Below are 22,419 nucleotides of genomic sequence, written 5' to 3'. Positions count from 1 at the left end.
TAGCAGAGAACTGGAGGCAACCTAGAGACCCATCACCAGGGGAATGGATAAGAAAAATGTGATATATGTGTATAAGATGGACCACTAGAATGAATTAGATCTACATAAGGCAACATGGCTGGATCTCTCAAAAACAGAATGTTGAGTGAAAAAAGAAACAACAAGATTTATAGTACAATACTGTTTATGTAAATTAAAACACATAACAATACCATATATTTTCCACAATACACATATATGTAAATAAACACATGAACGGTGGATTGGAAGGACACACGTAAAATACACGCGAGGGGTTGCCTATGTGTGTGTGGGGGGGGATGGGATCAGGGATGGGTGATGAAGGGGACAAAATAAAATTAAAGACCAAAAGGGCTTCACATGGATCAATGATGATATAGTATGCCAAGAATTGAGGAGTGTGGTCAACTCAATTCTGTGCACCTGAGAGAATAAGTAAATAAATAGTAAAGTAATTCAGTGCCCAGGGAGCAGGCTGGCTGGGTAGACTCCCAGCCTTGGGTTCCCCCACCACACACACACACTGTGACATCCCTCCCTCCAAATTTAGTCAAAGCTACCAAAGTCCCAGCTGTGTACAGTGGATCCTTCAGAAGGGCTCCCATCCCAGAATGAGCAGCCCCTCCAGGAGCCATTACTTTGTGGGGGGGTGCATCTCCTAACCCCTTCAGTCCCCCCCCCAAGTTGGATCCCTAATTCCCAGTCCCCATTCTCCATGGTGGTCCAGTTTCAGGAACACCTTGTTTGGGTTTTGGAGAGGAGACTGATACAGGAGTTGGGAGTGGTACCTCGTGGCGCTAGGCTTTGGGAAGAGATGGGGTTCTCAAGTATCCTGTCCACTATGTTCAGAGCCTGGGCCTAGGGAGGAAGATCTGATGAGATGGGAGTCTATCCCCTTGCTACAGCCATATGCACGTTTTTCAAGTTCCATCCCTCCGACCACTCTACTTCCTGCTGCGGGCACATACTCTCGTTTGTTTCCTCTCAATTAGGTGCATATGTGTATGTGTGCACGCGCGTGCCATATATGTCTCCACATACTGGCATTTGCTCATATGTGTGTACCAGGCAGGGGTGCCACCCCACACAGTCACACAGACACACACTGTCTTATTCAATCATACCTCCCCACATGTGGTCACGCAGACAGGACACACAGGCACACACACAGACACACACACACATACACAGTCAGAAAGAGAAAACATCCAATATAGCATTGTTCATTTCAGTTTTCCATTTACAAAATCCAGTGGTGAATCCAGGCAGTTAGAAAAAAGAAATGGAGGAAAACCCTCCTAAATGTACCCTATCTACTCCCACCCCTTTGGACCCCCCACCCCACCTCCTGGAAAAGGCACCCCCATCACTATCACTGAGAGAACAGGTATCCCCCCACCCCTAGCCTCTCAGCCACTCTGGCCTGCCTTTCCAGGGCCACTCCACAACCAGGCTGATTAATATCTCTCCTGCCTAGAGTGCCCTCCTCATTCTTCTGGGGTCAAGGCTTCCCCAGTTCTGGGTCTGTATTTGGGGTAGAGCGGGAGCTTAGGAAAAAGGGTTAAGGGAAGAGAAAGAGGGAGTGGATAAATACAGATCCCCCCCTCCACCAGGAAATGAGAAGGGGACAGAGAACCTGGGCAAGACCAGGCAAAGGAGTGCCAGCTTGGCTCCCCAGTCCACAAGAACTGGCCTTGACCTTATACGAGAGTGGACCCTGCCCTAGGAGGGAGGCTGGGGCTCTCCCACCTAGACAATCTGGCTGCAGTCTGCTCCACATTGTGGGGAAGTAAGGGTGGAGGGAGGAACGGGGAGAAGGACTGTTCATGGGAAGGAAGTCAGGGGGCTGAGGGCACAGAAGACCAAGGGCTACCATGGAGGGGCTTGAGGCCCCTGAGGCTTGAGGAGGACAAAGAGGTCAGATAGGAATGGACTCAAGTCCACAGTGCCTTGGAGCTTATACCACTAGGAGATACCAAGGCCCCAAAATAATTTTCATCTTAGGGAGAGTAGCATGAACCCAGGAGACAATTCTGGGGTTGAATTCCGCTCTGACGCCAGGTTCTGGGATCCAGCTACTTTGGGGAGGTTGGCTCTCTCCCTATACTTCCCTGCGGGGCTGCTCCTGCCTGTATGGCACCCACATCAGCCCTGGTGGGGCTGGAGTGGATTTCCATCCTCAGGAAGAAGAGCTGGGGATCCCGGAGGCAGCTTGAGAGAATGCAGCCAAGCTCAGGTCTCTTCAGCTCCAGGCGTGCAGCTCATATCCTGCTCTTCACCTAGCTTGGGACATCCTGAGGCCCTTCTCCCTCCCCTCCTGGCTTCTCAAACAGATGCTCAAGAAACACTTGGGATGTCTGGACATGGTGGGAAGCAAGAGGAGACCGGGCTTGGGACCAGGGTTAGCCTAAAACAACATTGTACACAACATAGCAATTAAACATCCCTGCTCCCTAGGGACCCTGCACCCCCTTTGGTCCTTCCTGTCAACAGATCAATTCTCCCTAAACATCCAGGTCTTGCTAAAGGACTTGGAAGGAGAGGGTGTGTGGGAACAGAGGGGGCCAGAAAAGCTCTGGAAGTCTATTTTACAGGACAAAATTCCCCCTTCTGGACAATGTCAGAAGGAAAGACATTAAAGCAAGAAAGCCTGTCTCCTCAGCTGTTAGTAGAAAAACCTGCATATTCAGTTTTGTTTTCTTTTTCTGAACTGGAGAGAGAGCGAGAGCAAGAGCGAGAGAGAAAGAGAGAGAAGGAAAGAGAGGAGAGAGAGAAAAGGAGAGAGATTGTAGAAGTGGAAAAGGAGGCAGCGGAGACAGGCCCTAGAACTAGAAACACCTCTTTCCCAGTCCCCCATCCTGCGGGGCGGGGGGGGGGGGACGGTATAGGCAAAGGTGCCTAGATTCTGGGTGGTTCAAGGGGCTGGGCTGGAGCTCAGAAAGAAAGGCTCCTGTGTGGGGCTCCAGCCCTCCCTTTCTGTTGGCCCCATCATGATGGCCATGACCTTCTCCCTGCCTGTCTGCCTACCAGCCTGCTTCACATGACACAGTAGGGTTCTCTGGGAGCCGGGGCACCTCCTGTGCCCCAGCAGGGGGCATGAGTCCTCAGGCACTTCTTGAGGTCCTTGTTGAGCAGGAAGCAGACGATCGGGTTGACGGCAGCCTGGGCGAAGCTCATCCAAACAGCGGTGGCCAGGTAACGGTGGGGCACGGTGCAAGCTTTCACAAACACTCGCCAGTAGCAGGCCACGATGTAAGGTGACCAGAGGAGCAGGAAGAGCAGTGTGATCGCGTAGAACATGCGGCCCAGCTGCTTTTCACCTTTGACCTCGTCCATGCCCAGCAGCCGCCGGCTGGCTGCATGCCCATTTTGCCGGATACCCAGCAGGGTTGGTGGCATGGGCCCACGGCCAAAGCCAGCGATCCAGTTGGCAGCAGCCTGGCCGGTGGCCCCAGGGCCATGGAATGTCCAGTTCTGGCTTATGGCTGGCACCATCTGCACTGGCTTCATCTTGCGGTGACGATACTCGAAGAGGAGCAGCTTACCATAGACAGCATGTGTGGCTGCCATGAGCACAGCCAACATAAGCATGAAGCCCAGTGTGTCATTGGCCTTGAAGTAGCGATGCTCAAAGATGCACTGGTCCTCCTCACGGATAAACTTGTAGGTGCCCACATCGAAGACGGGTGGGAAGGCCATGGCCACAGACAGGGTCCAGGCCATGCAGATGACAGCTGCACATGTCCAGAGCGTCATGCGTTTGGCGTAGAAGCGGTGGTGGGCGATGGCCATGTAGCGGGTGACACTGATACAGAACAGCATGAAGGCCGCATGGAAGCAAAAGAGCACAGCCATAAAGGCCACAATCTTGCAGCTGAGTGCACTGAAGGTCCACGAGGAGCCGTGGCGCACAGAAGCCAGCACAAAGGGGAAGCAGACAGCAGAGCGGATGCCGTCGGCCAGGCACAGGTCCAGCAGAAAGTAGTAAGGAGCCTTGTGCAGGGCACGCTCCTTGAGCACCAGCAGGGACAAGATGGCATTGCCCGCCAGGCTCACGCACATGATCAGTCCCAGCAGCACCAGCTTCACATAAGCTGATGCTGACGGTGGGGAGAGTGCGCCGCTCACCTCCTCAGGCTCCCCAGTGGTGTTGGCCATAATGAGGGGCAGGGGCTGCTCCCAGCCCTACGGAATCAGCCAGTTGGGGACTTCATGGGCGCCGGGGGACTCCATCAGTTGTCCTGCTGGGCTGTACCTGCAAATGGGGGTAATGAGGGAGACACAGGCACAGAGATGAGGGCAGAAGAGACAGAGAAAAACACATACACAGGGACAGAGAGTGAGAAAGGATAGAACAAAGAGACAGAAAATGGCGACAAATATATAAATGGATAGAAAATGAGACAGAAATGGAGGAGATGAGAAAGAATAAGAAGAGATAGAGAGAGACAGAACCAGAGATACAAGGAAAGGGGGAAAGAAGGTGCACGAAAGAGGGACAGAGAGGGAGAGAGACAAGGAGGGGGGAGGGAGGGAGGGAAGGAGAGAGGGGGGGGAGGGAGGGAGGGAGGGAGGGAGGGAGGGAGAGGAAGGGAGGGGAGGGGAGGGGAGAGAAAGGGAGGGGAGGGGAGGGGAGAGAAAGGGAAGGGAAGGAATGGGAAGGGAAAGGAAAAGAGAAAACAGATGGAAAGGTGAGGAAGAAACAGAAAGGGCAGTGTTAGTGTGTCTACCCAGCCCCACCCGCCCACTTGCTTCCCAGCTGGTATCAGGCCCTGTCCCTGGCCCACTGCTGCTCCTACCCCCTCCTCTCTGGGTGAGGGCGCTTAATCTGCCAACATCCTTCGTTACCTGTTTCCTCCATTGGTGGGTCTGTGGGGCGGGGATGTTGGTGTGGCTCTTCTCCCTCTTTTCAAAGCCCTACAGTTATGTCCTTCAAACTTTTCTGACTGCCACCCATAGTAAGAAATATATTTTAAATCACAACCTGGTACACACAGAGACACACACACGTGCACACACAGCTGAACCAAAAGTTTCACAAAACAGTACTAAGTCTGTGTCTAATGTACCCCCATTAATTTCTACTCTATTTCATGTTATCTTTTTGTTATTTTGTTTCTAGCCATTCATTAAATAGGTTTCTTTATTCATGATCAGGAATGTGCTTAGCCTGCTCAAGGAAAAGCAGGAAAAGGAGTGTGCTTGGAATGGGGCAGGCGAGGGAGACAGTAGTAGAAGGTGAGGTCACAGAGGTGTCCAGGGCCAGGTGTCCAGGTCATGTAGTGCTGTGGACCTGACAAAGACTTAGGTTTTTATTTTAAGTGAGGTGGAGAGTATGTGTGAATATACAGATGTAGGTGTCATTGAAAAACTATTTATTATCTACTGTGTGCCAGGCACTGGAGATACAGCTGTGAACCAGACAAAGATCCCTGCTCTTGTGGAGTTGACATTCTAGATAATAAAGAAGGTACAGAGGTCAAGTATAGTTGGCCCGATGATGATAAGTTCCTAAAAATAAAAAAAGGAGGGAAAGGGGATAGGAAGTGTAGGGGTAAGGGAGGTGCAATTTTAGATGAAGTGGACAGGGAAGGCTTCACAGAGGTGTCATCTGAGCAAAGATGTGAAGGAGGTGAGACAGTTAGCCATGTAGGTATCTGGGAGAAGGGAAGTCCAGGTAGAGGGAACAGCCAGAGCAAAGGCCCTGAGGTGGGACCGCACATGGTGCCTTTGAGGAAGCACAAGGAGCCCACTGTTGGTGGAACCGAGTGAGCAAGAGGAAAGTGGTGAGGTCAGAAAGGTGGCAAGGCCAGATCACGTGGGCCATGGCGAAGACTCTGCCTTTTACTCTGAGTGAGACGGGAGCCATGGGAGGGTTGTGAGCAGAGGTGAGACGTGATATGACTCACGATTGAACAGGACCCCACTTGCTGCTGTGAGGAGCACAGACCATGGAGGTGAAGATGGTAGTAGGGAAACTATGTAGGAGGCTCCTGCAGTCACCCAGGTGAGAAATAAGAGCACCCTCATGCCCTTTACCCTACTTTATATCTTCTCCTAGAATTTATCTCTTCGAACACACTGTAGAATTTACTTTTAAAATCTAGTTTATTGTCTGCCTCTCCCTATAAGAACAAAAGCTCCACAGGGCAAGGCTTGGAGACTCATGCTCTCTCCTCTAGAAGAGTGGTGCATAGCACATCGTAGGCTCTCAGTCCAAAGCTGTGAATCAATTGGTTGAGGGACTAAATAAGCTGGTGGTGCAGGGAGGGCTGCCTTAGGCATCCAGGTAGGATTTGCTGAAAGAGCAGCCTGGGTAGTGCATGGCACCCTGAAGTCTCAGGGCCAGCGCCAGTAGGCCAAGAGAAATTGTTGGGACAGGAGATCAGGAGAAAGGGGGTTGGCGGGCCCCTTTCGGCTGGCCCCTCAAAGCCGATAGCTCCCACATAACTGTGGACCAGCTGACAGACAGCTACTGTGTGTAAATATGCACACACACGCATACACACTCCTTAGCCTTGAGGGAAAGCAGGGGGAAAGTGATAGAGACAGAGAGAAATTGAATGTAAGAGCAGAGAGAGACAGAGAAAGAAGAGTGTGGAAGGGAGGCAGGTGTGGGGGTGGGGAGAGAGAGAGAGAGAGAGAGAGAGAGAGAGAGAGAGAGAGAGAGAGAGAGAGAAAGCCTTACACACAGAGGAAGAGATAGAAATAGAGACAGAAAGGGGAAGAAGAGAAAAGGAGAGTGAGAAAAAAGAGACAGAGACAGAGAAACAGAGAGAGCAGGAGAGACAGAGAGGAGAAAGAGAAAAAAATAGACACAGAGAGCGAAACAGGGAGACAGAGATAGAGATAGATAGACAGACAGACAGACAGATATTGAAATATTGAAGTGGATAGACAGAAGGGGAGGGATAATGCCAGGAAAGAAAGAGAAAGATATAGAAAACTAGAGATGGGGGCGGGGGTGAGAGACGGATAAAGACGGGGCGGAGACAGAGGCATAGGCAGAGACAGAGAGAGGCAGAAATAAAGATGGAGACAGATGGAGACACAGAGAGACACACTAAGACCAAGAAGGTGGACAATGTGTAGCCCAGTCTTGGTGAAAACAAAAACAAACACTGAAACAAAACAAAGACCCAAACAACAATAGCAGCAAGCAAACAAAACTGGTGTTGCCTAGAAAGCTGGGGCGATTGTATAAATAAGTGAGAAGAAGGTTCTTCTGAGCAAAGACTGGCAGCCACAGCCTGGACCCATCAGAGGCTAAGGATGTGTGTGCATGCACGTAACACACCTGCTCGTGCCCAGCCACCCTTAGACACAGATACACAGATACCTGCACACTCACAGATACATAGCCTACTGCAATGGAGACCTGTGGACAGCAACCAGATCGCACATAGGGACATATCCTGAACACTGCCTCAGTCACACTGGCACACTGTACTCGGCCTAAACGCCAGTGCTTCGTCCTTAACAAAGGCGTTACCGCCCCCTAGGGGCCATTTTGGAAATTTGTAGGTCCATTTTTGGTTGTCACAATGCTGGGGTGTAGGGTGTCCTTCTAACATTTAGGGGTCCAGGGCGAGGGTTCCCACACAGCGCACACATGTCCCACAACCCCTAGGATTTTGGACTTGTAATGAACTGAACCTAGACTCTACCTCTATTTCACAGATAAATACAATTTCTCCCCTGCTTTTAATATACAGCAGGTCCCTGAATAATGTTTCATTCAATGTCGTTTAGTTATAAGTTAATGAGATGCTGTAGGAACTTAATTGTTGTTTATATCAATTAGCCTATTGCAAAACTGGTTTTATTATACATTGTTTTGCCACAGTTCTAAGAAACTATCGACGATGTTAAGCGAGGGCTTAAGGTATCCTGAACTATCCAGGAATGTGGCTTGTTATATAAGTCCACAGGAGACTGTACTTTGTTTTGTGGAGCACTTTCCTTCGGTTGTTCACTATTTCAGAAAAATCTCGCCCTTAGGCCTTTGCCTGTCACTTTCCTGCTCTGTCTGCAAGGGGCAGCTTCTGATTTTTCCCCTTCTCCTTAATCCACCTTTACTTATTATGTGACACGCCTCTAATTATTTCATTGAATCTCTTGGGGAGTGTCATGGCCAAGCATTTGCATACTGAAATACAAATTATTTTCTTACAAATCACTTTCCTTTTATTTCTTATTTATTTGTATTAGAGTTAATACAATATGGCTATTGTATAAAATACTATATGGGTTTTCTTTTGAAATTATATGTACAGAGAGGTTATATTATTTAAGAACTACATGTCTAGATAGTAAAGGGGTGTTACAAAATATGTTACATAAAAGAGGGTGCTGGATATAAGAGGATTGAGAATTACTCACATACAGACACACACATTTAAACATATACATGTGCAACGTCCCATACACTCAAAATTATAACTCCTAACACACACACACACACACACACACACACGTATATACAGGCAGAATTGCCCTCAGATACCCACAGATATATTTGCATGGAGGAAAAATAGGCAAGTAAAAAACTGCTCACATATACACACATGTACATACTCTAACACACACTAACACATAGAGACTGACTGATCCAAATCCTCTCACATCAATTAGTTGCACTCACCAACACAGATATGTACTCCTAGCACATGTACACACAGATACCCATTCATGGACACACTCACTTATGCAGAGAAGTATACCAACTCCAACACACACACGCCCCTTAGCAATATGCAAGCACAACCAAACACAAAGAGAAAAACTGTGTACACACAAACTTACTCACAATACACAGCTACACTTACTTGATATACACATCCTGCAACAGGTATACACCAAGAGACAACCTCGCACGTGTGCACAGACCAGCCAACTGCTGCACACACAGGTGGGAACATTCGCAGAGCTGTCTGGCTGGTGCCACAGCAGAGGGCCAGAGCAAGATGGGGCTGTAGGGGCCATGTGAAAAGGTGTTTGGACCTCTTCCTGTTGAAACATCCCAGATCGTATGATTATTACTTTGATTGCCACTTGGTCATCATCAGTGAGGTTTTTTGGTTTTCCCCATACATGTGCAATGTTTGTTTTACTTTTAATTTGATCTCATTCTTATTTTTCCACAATTTTTTTCTACAAAAATAGAAGAGTTGTGTGGTTGTTGCTGTTATTAGCATTATATGGGATTAGGGATCCAAACACTTCCTTATAAAAGAAACTTTTTTCTTCTAGAACCTTTGAAACATAAAAACGTAGAAAGAATCCTGTAATGAACCTCAGTGCACCCATTGCCCAGATTCACCAATGATCAACTCACAGGGCCTTGTTCCACCTATTACCTCATGCACTCCCCCCACTTCCAGAATATTCTGAAACATATCTATTATACCATTTCTTTCATAAGTATTTCAGTATTTCTAAAAGAACACTTTTTAAAACATTACAATAATACTATTTTTATTATTTCTTGGTTTATTTATCGATTTACTTGCTATTGGCTTTTAATACTAACAATAAGCCAAATCTGATTCTTGGTAGAATTTCATAATTAATTATTTTTTGTTTTTAAATAAAAATATTTGTCAATAAATGAATGAAGCCTGACTTTAGTTGAATTGAATTGATTCATTAAAGGGAAAGCTAGACCTTTATGGTTATTTCAGAGTGCTGCTTTCTTAAGAATGCAGAAGACTTACATTTTGTTTTTTGAAAAAAATCAATTTTCAGAAGTCACAAAGATGTGCTGACCCCTTCAATACTTTATATTCAAGTAGATTTACTTTTAAAGATGTTTTTCCTATCAAAATGGAGATTTTGATTAAAGCTGGAAAATCAGGAGACTCACAAGACAAACACAGTAGTCCCCACTCCCGCCATCCAAAAATGCAGGATGCCCCTAATTTAAGCAATTTAGGGACTGTCTCAAATTTGTATTTAGCTGCCCAATTAGTCATCCCTTCCTCAGCCTAAATGTCTGATTTGTGTGGAAAAGTTATCAAAAGAAACTTCATTTCCCAGTAGGCTATGTTGGCCAACCCATCACAAAACACTCTATCACACAGAGAAAGATTTCGACTTTTTAAAGCAACAGGAAGTGCAAATTAAGAAACCAGGCTTACTAATTAAATGGGTTGGAACATTCTTAGATGGAACTCAACCAGCTAGTGACAGGGTGTCATGATTAACAAGCAAAGCTAAGATGCCCTCCCCCCCCAGTAGAATCTCACATGTTAGCAGTCTCACAGGAAATTGTCCGCACTATATTTGAAGCCAATAAGGTAAAAAGAATAGGAAAGGGGCCATTTTCAATTATTGCTATTAAGAGACACAGTGACGACAGGTCAAAGGACATCAAGATGACACATTATTGCTGAATCAAAAGGGTTTTCATTTTATATTGATGCATATCTAGAAGTTGATTAACTGTGCTTAGTTCATAATATTACTCAGAAATCCCAAAGAGAAATGCAAGATGCTCCAAAATAAACTAAGGGTGAAATATTCAAAGTGATACATGAATATTTTGAAATATCATGGAAACTCGGCATAAGTCTGTGGATGCCACTGTTGTGATGGCAGGAACTTTATATCTAGAATTTGGTCTGAAAACACGTAGATTCATTCACTGAGGCGCCCTCACCATATAAAAGTTTGCCTGTAGGTCTAATTTCCACAGTAAATGATACTAGGTGAATTTAATTAAATCCAAGTCACTTCTCACCCGCATGTCAGCTTTCTGTGAAGCATTGAGATCAGTACACCCTTCTCTCTTGTTTTAAACCTAAGTATGTAAGAATTTTGTAAAACCTTTACAGGCTAAAAGAAAATTTTCAGCTTTTCTTTGTGAAAGATTTTCACTTTGCAGACTTGATGCTTACTGGTTTCAACAAATGGCTCTTTGAGCACATGAATAAAATTACATCAAAAATTTTAAAAACACTCAAAAATATATAAAAGTATACTGACAAGGTTTGTGGATTCGAAGCCAAAATTCAACTTAGAAGTGAGGTCAAGTATGGTTCCCTGGGTGATGTTTAGTTGGCATTAGAAGTTGAATACTAAAAAAGACTTATTAAGATGAATAGAGCAATGTCTGTGTCTACTTAGAGGAAAAGCATCATCATTATTTTAAAATACTCAAAATGAAATTTTTTTGTTGGATTAAAAATTCATGAGCATTTGTTACAAGAAATTTCAACATCACATTTAATTGAAAGAAAAGAAAGAGGCGTTAGATTTAAAGAAGGATCCCATCTTCGAAGCACAAAATTCAGACTACGAATTATTCAAGTTCTGCTTATTGATGAGAAAGGAGTTTTAACCAATAAAAAAAAAATACTCTTTGACCATTTGCTGCCACCTACTTATGTAAGCAGTTTCCTGTTGATGGTGACTACCAAGAGATAGAAGAGCTCATGTAGCTATTTCAAGTATAAAACCTGGGTCTCTGCCTGGCCATGGCAAGAACAAATGAGTTATAACAGGGAGGTGAAAAAGGGAGGCATGAACAAACAAACAGTCGTTCCACTTCTTTAGAAAGGTTGGTATGATGTGGAAGCACCAGCCATATTCAACACTAGAAACTACATCTGACACTTCAGAGAAACACAAATGGTACTTGATAACTCCAGTGCTCATGCTTTTGAGGTGAGTTTTGCTGACCTGCAGAACTATGCAGCTAACGTTTCATACATTAAAGCTAATTATTGAGGCCATTAGGGCAAACGGTGCCTGAACACCCTCCATGGAATGGATCTTACCTTCAACAACATGCCTTCCAAGATCAAGAAGTGGCAAGATGGAAGCTTATCTCCATGTCAAAACTAACAGTTCTTGCTTTATTTTTATTATTATGTTTTTAACAAAGAAACACAATAATTTGATGTAGAAGATCTATGCTCGGCACCGACTGATGTACCAAATCATGATGAAAATGACCATAAATGAATTAAATAAATAAATCAAGTCAGTCATGACCAAAAGCTAGGAGAAGTGGGCATGCAGTGGGCACCAAATCTGCATGAGTGAGTAAAAAAAGTTATGGTTCCAGAAGTGAGCTTAAGTGTGCTATGAAAAACTTCTGAAAAGATTTCATTTGAAAGTTGTATACAAATTCAATATTTAATAACTTCCCTAAAACTCTGCATTTTTGTTTTTCTTACCACAACTTGTATAATATAATGAAAATGTAAGGAATTCCTTTTCATCAAGCCCCAGTACCCCTAAATCATTTTCAGTTTACTCCAGTGTGCCACACACATATTTCACCTTCTCTGTGTGTTAAGTTATGAATGCCCTAACACATTCACATCTAGGCACACTGCATAGACACACTAGAACACACAGATACATATGTGCACACAGGCGCATGTGTACATGAAGATTCAAATTTGCACTCACATCTAGACTTATACCAGCTGATAAGTACAATCAGATGCATGCACACACACACACACACACACACACACACACACTTTCTCTTCTACATAGAAATAGGCACATGTGTAGGTGCCCACCTACCAGCAAATCATGCAAAGATATACAAAACACATACACATACACACACACACACCCTTCTACAGAAATACAGGCCTAGACAGAGACATATTCACCATTCACATGGGCACATGGAGACACATACACCTACAGATCAAATCATATGGACCTACATGCTATTAGACACAATCATGCATGCACGGATGTAAGAAATGACATTCAGACGTAGGGCAAGTCCTGCTCATATCCTACAGATCCATGCCCTCCCCCACCCTAGGCTCTTACACTAAGAGATTAAAACCTACTATGTTATACAAGCTCTACCCTCGCACACACATACACTGGGTTTCCCCGAAAATAAGACCTAGCCGGCCCATCAGCTCTAATGTATCTTTTGGAGCAATAATTAAGATCCGGCATTATATTATATTATAATTATATGAGACCCCGTCTTATAGTAAAATAAGACCCGGCCTCATATTAATATTTGCTCCAAAAGATGCATTAGAGCTGATGGTCTGGCTAGGTCTTATTTTCGGGGAAACACGGTATATATGCATACTGTATATAAATCTGCCCTGGCACACATACATATACACACAGTACAGACATGCTTACACATACAGGCACATCGCTCGGGCTTACTGCTACACACACAGACGCAGGCAGGCATGTGGAGCAGAGCAGACTCATGCTTTTACTCCCACATAGCCACTGATGCTTATAAACACAGACAGACACAAACCCTCAGATGCACACACCCATTTATACCTACACATACATTCACACAATGCAGATACACACATATCCTACTACATGGCCAGATAGGCACAAATCTTTTACACACATATCATCACATATAAACCTGGATACCAACCTTCTTACATTTACAGACACTCACAACAGAGATTCACAAGCACACATTTACACCCTGACCCCTACAAACCTGTTTACATATCAGGTAAAAACACACTAGCGCATGCACATAGAAGCATGCTCACATATGCAGATGTACCAGCAATGCAGGTAATACCCGCACTCACATGGACACAACACTACTATAGATACAAGTGTGTGCACTCAGACACCCAGGTGAGTGTGCACTGGGAAATACACACTCAGGGCCAAACCCTCTCTATCAACCTCTTAGACACACACTTCCTTTCTCATACCCCCATGGTTTTATATACACGGTGAGACATATATAATTACAAACCCAGCTTTATGTACAAACACACTCTCACATACACACAGGATATGCTCATCCCTCACATATACATATGGATACAGCTAATGTAGCAAATATGCACATAAAAATTACCCCATTTACACTGGCAGGTGGACACATACTATTACTTACACGTCAGCACATGCAATAATTATAGTGCTAGGTAATACCATATATGGCACAGAGGACTCATTATGTGTCAGGCACTGTCCTAAGCACTTTTCAAATATTAACTCATCCAATCCTCACCCTATGAAATAGGTTGTATTACTACCCTTACTTTACAAATAAGAAACTGGGGCTTAGTTGAGGTTAGATGACTTGCCCAAAGCCACACAGCTAATAAATGGCAGAACTAGGATTCCAACCCAGAGCCTGGCTCCAGAGACCTTGCAGATCTAACTTATTCACATGTAGAAACACACTCACCTCATACACATATACAATACACACCACTCTAGCATAAGCACATGCACACACAAGCAGCATACCGACACACTCAGGTACAAACAGCCACACATACATAGGCACATACACAGACATGGATGTGCTCATCCGTACAGACACCCCAGCAGAGGTACAGATGTCCTACGAAAGATACATACATTCATACACTCACAATCACACACACACACCCAGACACACCCACACGATCAACACACAAAAACCCAGATACACCACCAACACATTCAGGTAAGTCCCCACTCACAGATACACCCGCGTGCTCAGATACTTTCCCCACCCAAATACACTAAAATACTCTCACACAACTAACCAGATGAGCACACAGCCCCACCTAGATACACTCACACACCCTGAACAGATTCAGCTATACACACTCTCTTTTACACACCACCCAGATAACACCATCTCTCTCACATACACCATCCAGAGAGAACCCCACACATCCTACTTAGATACACCCACTCATTCACCCCAACTCAGGTAGGTGCACATTCTCTTTCTCACACGCACTATTCAGATACACCCACTTTCATATACACACCCAATACTGACACAGCCACACTCTCACACACATCCCATCGAAACACCCCCATCCCCATAAACACACACCTCAAATATACCTACACTTACAGGCACTCCACCCAGATACAGGCACATTTATGCAAACTCCCCACTCAGTATGCTCACACCCTCACATAACATTAAGATACACTCAAACTCACCCTCCCAACCGAGAGCCCTCATACCCAACCCAGGCACCTTACAATGTCTCACACACAGTATCAAGACACACCCACAATGACACACACACCATTCAAAGACACTACATTTACACAATCCTACCCAGATACTCATGCTCACAAATTCCAAACCTAAATACATCCCCACACACAGATACCCACCTACACATAATCCTGAGACACTCACTCACATACAAATCCTATTCATATACACTCACACTTTTCCATGTTCTCTCTCTCTCTCTCTCTCTCTCTCTCACACACACTCTCACGTACAACCCTCCACATCCACAATGCCCTCCAATTATATACACATTTACATACACCCCTACCCTCACCAATATGTGCCCAAATTCTCTCTCTGACACACACACAGCATCTAGATATACTCCATCATACACTTCCATTGCCTAGATACATTTGTGCTCTCACCCACCTACAAACTATCCAGATATACCCCACACTTGAATGCCCTCCACCCCAATATACCCATATTCTCTCACACACATACTCTACCCAGAAACACCTTCATCCTCTCTTACACACACAACACAGATACATCTACACTATCAAACACATACATCATCCAGATACCCGCCCACTCTCTCTTGCACCATCCAGATACGCCCATACCCATATATCCCTCAAATATAAACATCCTCACACATATTCCCACACAGCCACACCCTATGTCTCACTCATACCATCCTCCATCCAAATAGGCTGATGCTCTCATAGTACCTCACAAACACACCATGTACACACACCCACATTCACACTCATCCTTCCCAAATATAGGTTTCCCCTGCTATCCAAAAGTAGAGTGCTCCTATGAAATGGTGTAAAGGGAAGCGTATCCCCCTGCTGTCTGAAACTTCAGGTTACGCCGCTTGGCTTTTACGAAAAAGCCATTACCTTACCAATGTAGGTCTTTTGTGAAAGGGTAGTGACTTAAGGTGAACTTTTAGAAAGTGGGGGATACCTGTATACCCAAATGTCTCATATACACCCTAGCCAGAAACACCGAGGCTCTCTTCCATACATACAATCCAGATCCCTTCTCTCTCTCTCTCTCTCTCTCTCTCTCTCTCTCTCTCTCTCTCTCTCTCTCTGTCTCTCTCTCTGTCTCTGTCTCTCTCTCTCTCCAAATATAGCAGCCAACCCCTACACACACACACACACTGCTCTTCCCAGATATACCTTCACTTATACATTCACATCTAGATTTCTGTCTGGATGGCATAATTTGGGTGCTCTCTGTGAAAATCATTTACCAACCCTACACACCATACAATGCCATTTTGTCCTGGGCCTTTGATGGTGGGGTGGTGGGAAGGGAGGTCTTTGTGTTTCAAGAAATTCTTTTCTAAAGAGGTCATAGACCCCCTTCCCTAGTAGGACATCGGTCATGATTGGTTCCTACTTCTTTTATTTTATTTATTTTTTAATTTTATATTTTTCTTTATTTTTATTATTTTTTCAATTACAGTTGACATTCAATATTGTATTAGTTTCAGGTGTACAGCATAGTGCTTAGATATTTATATAACCTATGAAGTGATCCCTCCGATAAGTCTACCACCACGATACTTAGTTACTACAATATTATTGGTTTCTACTTCTTGAGTATGAATGATGACAGGAATTATCCTGAGATCCCCACAAAAACCCAGCACATGGTGAAGGCCAGAGAGGCCCCAGAAGGGGGTCATGGATTGCTCAGGTGTTAGAGCTTGCTATTCTGTTGGATGTCTACACAATTAGAACCAGACATGGTCTAGCAGAGTGCCACTGACCCTCAGACATGCACATAAACATGATGGGGTACACAGAGCATCACACAAATTCGTAAGTACCCTCCTTATTATCCTATTAGTCATAGGGCCTATCTGCCCAGGCTCAAGGCCAAGTAGATCTCTTTCTCATGCACATACCATCAGAGGGGCACATGCACAAATAGCTAAATTCATCCCTACACGTAGACACACAGCAATGCACACTCACACTGCACTTGGTCCCACATGTGCACATTTATTTACTCTCAATCATAGGCACACATGCATGGCACACATTCACATGACATAATGCCCATGAAGGACATATATTCACTCACAAACACAGGTATACACACAAGCATACTTACACATGGCCACAGACAGGCAGATTCTGTATTGTACCCAACGAGACAAGGCACAAACATGACACACAGAGATGAGCTCCCAAATGTGTACACACACCCTCCCAGACATGACCACATAAACATATTCACATATACTCACACATGGATGTACTCACACATATAAACACCCAGATGTGCACATGCTTGTCAATGAGATGATACATTCACATAGAGACAGTCTAACGCACATAGACTCACACACACAACTGGGCACGTACACCTATGAGCATAATCACGTGCACATAGGCGTGTACAGCATCACTCCTCTATGTATACAATCAGACATGGAGACACAAATGTACTTACAAAACACACACAATCAGTCAGATATGCACACAATGTACATTCTCACATGTTCATACACCCATATGAGAAGCTGTGCAAACAAAAGAAGATTCATTTACACTTACATTACCAGACAGACTTGACACAAAGATATGTTTGCACACATGCACACATAGAAGAACAGTCACATAGTCTCACATACTTGTACATCCGCACAAGAAGCATTGATAACACTCATCACAGAGACATGCAAAGATATCCTTACACATACAAATACACACTTATAGGCCAAGAGTGGCATGCACATACATTCATTTACACTGTTCCACAACATACGTGCCAGAACAAACAATGGTATATATACACTACACACATACGCAAATAATTAGAACTGTACAAACTGGTACAGTCACATATCTGTACATTCAGACAGGCACACACACACAGGCATATTCACAGATACGCTAAGATGCGTGTGAACACACAGAAAATATACAGATAAGTTCATTCAAATGCATAGCCAGATGTTAACACATACTAGCATATACACAATGTACACATTCAGTCACTCACATATCCACATTCACACTCAGAAATTCAAACAAAATACATGAGACATGTGCACTCAAGTATTATGAAATGTAGTTACTCACACATACCACAATCAGACATGCACTCACACATAACAGTGTACCCACAAACACAATTAGACATATACACAAATGCATCCATCCACCTACACATGCAGCCTTTTGAGCATATATATGCATACAGGCATACATCTCCCCAGCCATACCTGTATACATAATCAGATGTGCACACGTAGGCATACCCACAAAATGTATTTTTATACACAAAATATGTATTCACACACTCTCCTTTACCCACACTATTAGTTCTCCTTATATTAGTGTGACCACCTACAGTAACATTTCCCCAATCAGATGTAGATCCATAGGTCTGTCTACAGACAAAATGTACTCAAACATGCATACACAGAAAGATACATAATTCAAAATGCTGGAGAATCCACATGGACAGTCACACACAAGCCTACTAATACATATATGTGACAGACATACCCACATAGAAACATATTCATATGCACATACCCTGCCCTACACTCATGGACATGCAATGTGCCCTTATACTCACAAACATACCATTTAGATGCACTTACACACATATGTACACATAAGCACACACAAATATACACAATCAGATACAACTAGGTGTTCACATAACTGGATATGCATACCCAGGCATTCTGAAACCCTCATACTCATACATATACAATCAGCCATGCACACTCAAAGACAAATTGATACCACACACAAATATAACCATTAAACAGTCCTATTGACTCAGAGAAACACATCCTCATTCAGGCTCAGAATCAAACATGCTCATTTGCTCAACCGGACAGACATGCAAAGTCATACCCACTCCCCTATATACACACAAGCCTACCCAAACACCCCCACACTTGCATTCACCATCACATGGCCTGCTCACACACACAGGCTCATACACATCCACAGTGCCCATGAACAGACACACACACACACACACAGACATACACGCAGACTACACACACAGCCACATGTTTTCAGTTGCACATATACACCCACGCTGAGGGCCAGATGCCTCTGGACCACAGGCTGGGTCCTTTCCCTTCCGCACCAAATGCTTCTTCAGAAAAGTCTACTCTAAACCCCCAAACCCTACCCCTGTCTGCCCTTCTTCCTCGTCCCAGGCCTTAAGGACCTTTTTCCAGCCACCAACCCCTGACCCAGTGTTCCACCAAATCTCCACAGCCCAGGCTCTAGGTTAGCAACTCCCTGGGACCCGACCCCCACAGGTCTGGTTGCTGCATGGGCCACACCCCAGCTCTACCCAAAGCCCTGCCATCTCAGAGGCTTCAGCCTTGTCTCTAGGCCCTGCCAACCACTGACCACAGGCCAAACTCTTGCCAAGTCTCCCCTCAACATGGAGAGGCATACATCACCAGGACCAGGAATGCTGCAGGCTGCAAGCCAGGCTTCAGCTATCTCACAGAGGGTGGGGGCAAGCCTCTGTGTGTGTGTGTGTGTGTGTGTGTGTGTATGTGTGTGTGTGTGCGCACACACACACAGACAGGGGCAAGTATAGGAAAAGGAGCCTAGAGTGGGGTGGGCGCGTGAAGCTCTGCCCACAGCCACCACTTATCACTCCCTACAAAGGAGAAGTAACAACACAGAGCTGCTCCCATCTCCCCTTTGCTAACCCCCGCCCCCACCCATTTGCCTACCTACTGTCCTCCCCATCTCGGCCAAGACCCTGGAGAAGAGGGATCAGTCCCTCCCCCCAATAATCAATAAAAATATTAATCACGAATAATCAGCAACAATATTGACCATGAGATTTTGCGGACATTGCTTTAGGGCCACTTCCATGCACATTCTTTATTTACATGCACCAACTCATTTAGTCACTACACACACCCATTATGAAAGTCTCTTTGACAGATGGGAAAACTGAGGTTTAGGAAGTGGCCTGCTATCACTAAAGTTGCAGAGCTAGTAGTTGGGGGAAGTGTCCCTGGAGAATCCATGTTCTCCATGTACCAGGCTTTCTTGCCCCTCCAGTCATAGGGACTACTGGCCACCATGCACAAAGCCATAAGATTGGGGGTGTCCCCCACACAACATGGATCTCTGAGACAGAGATAGATAGATGGAGGCTGGGGCCCACACTGTGGGGATGACCATGTTGTGTCTGGCCCCTGCAGGTTGTTGTGTGACACAGTCCTTGACCCCACAGAGCCATCAGGCAGCCTAGGGCCTAGAAATGCTCCCCACCCCCACCTCACCTTCCTTTTAGCCCTACAGTGGCTTCCTCCCCCTAGCTGGGAATCACAGCAATATCTTCAGTGGTGAGTGAGCAAAAGTCTGCTACCTGTGGGGAGAGGCAGGGGAGGGAAGGAAGGAAGGAAAGAAGGAAGGAAGGAAGGAAAAAAGGAAGGAAAGAAGGAAGGAAGGAAGGAAAGAAGGAAGGGAAGAGGAAGGGAGGAAAGAAATAAAGAAGGGAGGAAGGGAGGGAGGGAGGGAGGGGAGAAAGAAAAAAGGAGTCGGGGTGGTCTGGGCTAGGAGCAGCTTCTCTGTCATGTCTACCCACCTACCTGTTCATACACACAGACAGACACAAACATACACCCTGCATGCAAGCCAAGGAACCTGGAGGAGAGTGGAGGAGGAAGAGGAGGCAGCTGCAGGAGGCTGAGCCTGCCCAGGGTGCAGGCATTGTGAGGGGAGCATGGCTGGCTCCCAGGCATGCCTTCCACAGCTAGCACACAAGGAAATATTAACAGCCTCGCAACCATAATGATAAAAACAGACCCTGTGTGGGGAAACAGGTGGTGGTTCCCTTTCTCATGGGACATTTGGGATTGGGAAAGATGGAGATGGCTAGTGGACTCTCTAGGTGCACCCAAGTAGCCCTTGTGATGGAGGGGAGCAGAGAGAGAGAGAGAGAGAGAGAGAGAGAGAGAGAGAGAGAGAGAGAGAGAGAGAGAGACTAAGAGTCACAGAGAGACAGAGTATGGCAGTGATGGAGACTCTGAAATCTGTGTGGGGAGACAGAAGAGAAGTCCCACCCCACCCCCATCCTTGGTAGAGATATGCTGACTACTTACCTGGGCTCTTTCAGCAGGGCTGTCTTGGAGTCCAGGGAGGGAGCTCAAGCTGTCTCACCCAGGAGAAATCACAGCCCAGGCCACATTGTGGGGCCCTCAGTGATCTGGCGGCCACTGACACTCCTGCTTCTGTTGCCGTGGATACAGCTGGGCTGGTCTAAATCGCAGACATCAGGGGAAGCAGGCACCGGAGGGGTGCACTGGGCAGGGCCGGGAATATTGGGGAACACCAGGTGGGCAGCACACAGCCTTGGGGTGCCCAGCTAGCTGGCAGGTGGAGGTCCGGGCAGGTGCTTCCTCCACTACACACTCCCATCCCCATTTTCATGCCACCGCCAAGCTGGGAGGGGGGCCAGCGCTGGCCCCTGCTACTCGTCTGCCCGCCTGGCTGCCGGTCCCTCCCTCCCCCCACCCCCTGTCTGCCTGCTGGCCGCCGCCTTTTGTCCTCAGAAGACACGGTCCCCGCGGGGCCTCTGCCAAGCCTCTAGCAGATGCTCAGGGTTCGGGGCTCCTCCCTGGGAGCACTCGGGCCATGGCCTGGGAGAGCCCCGGGCTGAGGGGCCTCTCATCCAGGCTCAGCCCGCTCCCTAGGCCTGGAGGGGATGGGGAAGACGTGAAGGTCCACAGCCAGAGGCAGCAGCAGAGGTGGTGTTAGGGAGGGGATGGACGCCAGAAAGAGGGGGTGGGGTGGAGAGAGAGGCTGGCCTGATAGCTGTGTCCCGGGTTTTAGATCCGGGTTGAGGAGGGTGGCTCAGAGCATCCGAGGGGGGGTCCTGATGCAAAACGGGGGCACCACAGACCTGCTAGAGGGACCCTCCAGGCTTGGGAACCACTGCAGCTCACACAAATCCAGGTCCCAAGATGCTGGGGACACTCAGCCTGGATGAGGCATCAGCTGAGAGCCCAGAGCCCTAAGCTGGACTCCATCCTGCCTGTCTGTCCCCCCTCTCCTCGATTTGCACGGTCCCTGCCTCAGGGGCGGGCGGAGGAGGGAAGGAGGGAGGTAAGGAGGGAGAGGGAGAGAAGGAGGGAGGCTGAGCAGGCAGGGTGACTGCCAGCAGCCAGCCTGGTCCTCCCTGGGGCGGGGCGGGGTGGGGAGGGGAGGCTGGCGAGGCCAGGGAGCAGCTGGCTGGCTGGCTGGCCGACTGGGTGGGGATACTGGCGTGGCGGTTGTGCTGCCTGGACAATAGCTGGCTGGAGAAGTCAGACTCCCGCCTTTCTGAGATGCTCCAGAGAGCCACGTGTGGAGGTGGGGAGAGGTGGCCAAGAGGCTGCTGAGAGAGTAACTCACAGGAGCTGCAAGTGCAGATGA

The 22,419-nt window shown here is 46.4% G+C and overlaps 1 protein-coding gene across 1 annotated transcript; it reads right to left on the bottom strand.

The window, feature by feature from the left end:
• Positions 1-166: 166 nt before the first annotated feature.
• GPR173 (G protein-coupled receptor 173) lies at positions 167-22,057 on the bottom strand. Its single transcript, XM_019717702.3, has 2 exons — positions 21,108-22,057; positions 167-4,276 (listed from the first exon to the last, which is right to left on the bottom strand). Exon 2 carries the CDS (start codon positions 4,177-4,179, stop codon positions 3,058-3,060), a length of 1,122 nt encoding a protein of 373 aa, XP_019573261.1. The 5' UTR covers positions 4,180-4,276; positions 21,108-22,057; the 3' UTR covers positions 167-3,057.
• Positions 22,058-22,419: the final 362 nt, after the last annotated feature.

Source organism: Rhinolophus sinicus, chromosome 18 (genome assembly GCF_057876585.1).
Source record: "Rhinolophus sinicus isolate RSI-liver-muscle chromosome 18, RSI-T2T, whole genome shotgun sequence".
Classification (NCBI taxonomy): Eukaryota; Metazoa; Chordata; class Mammalia; order Chiroptera; family Rhinolophidae; genus Rhinolophus; species Rhinolophus sinicus.
The sequence above is the reverse complement of the archived record's forward strand: the minus strand, read 5'-3'. Positions and strand labels throughout refer to the sequence as shown.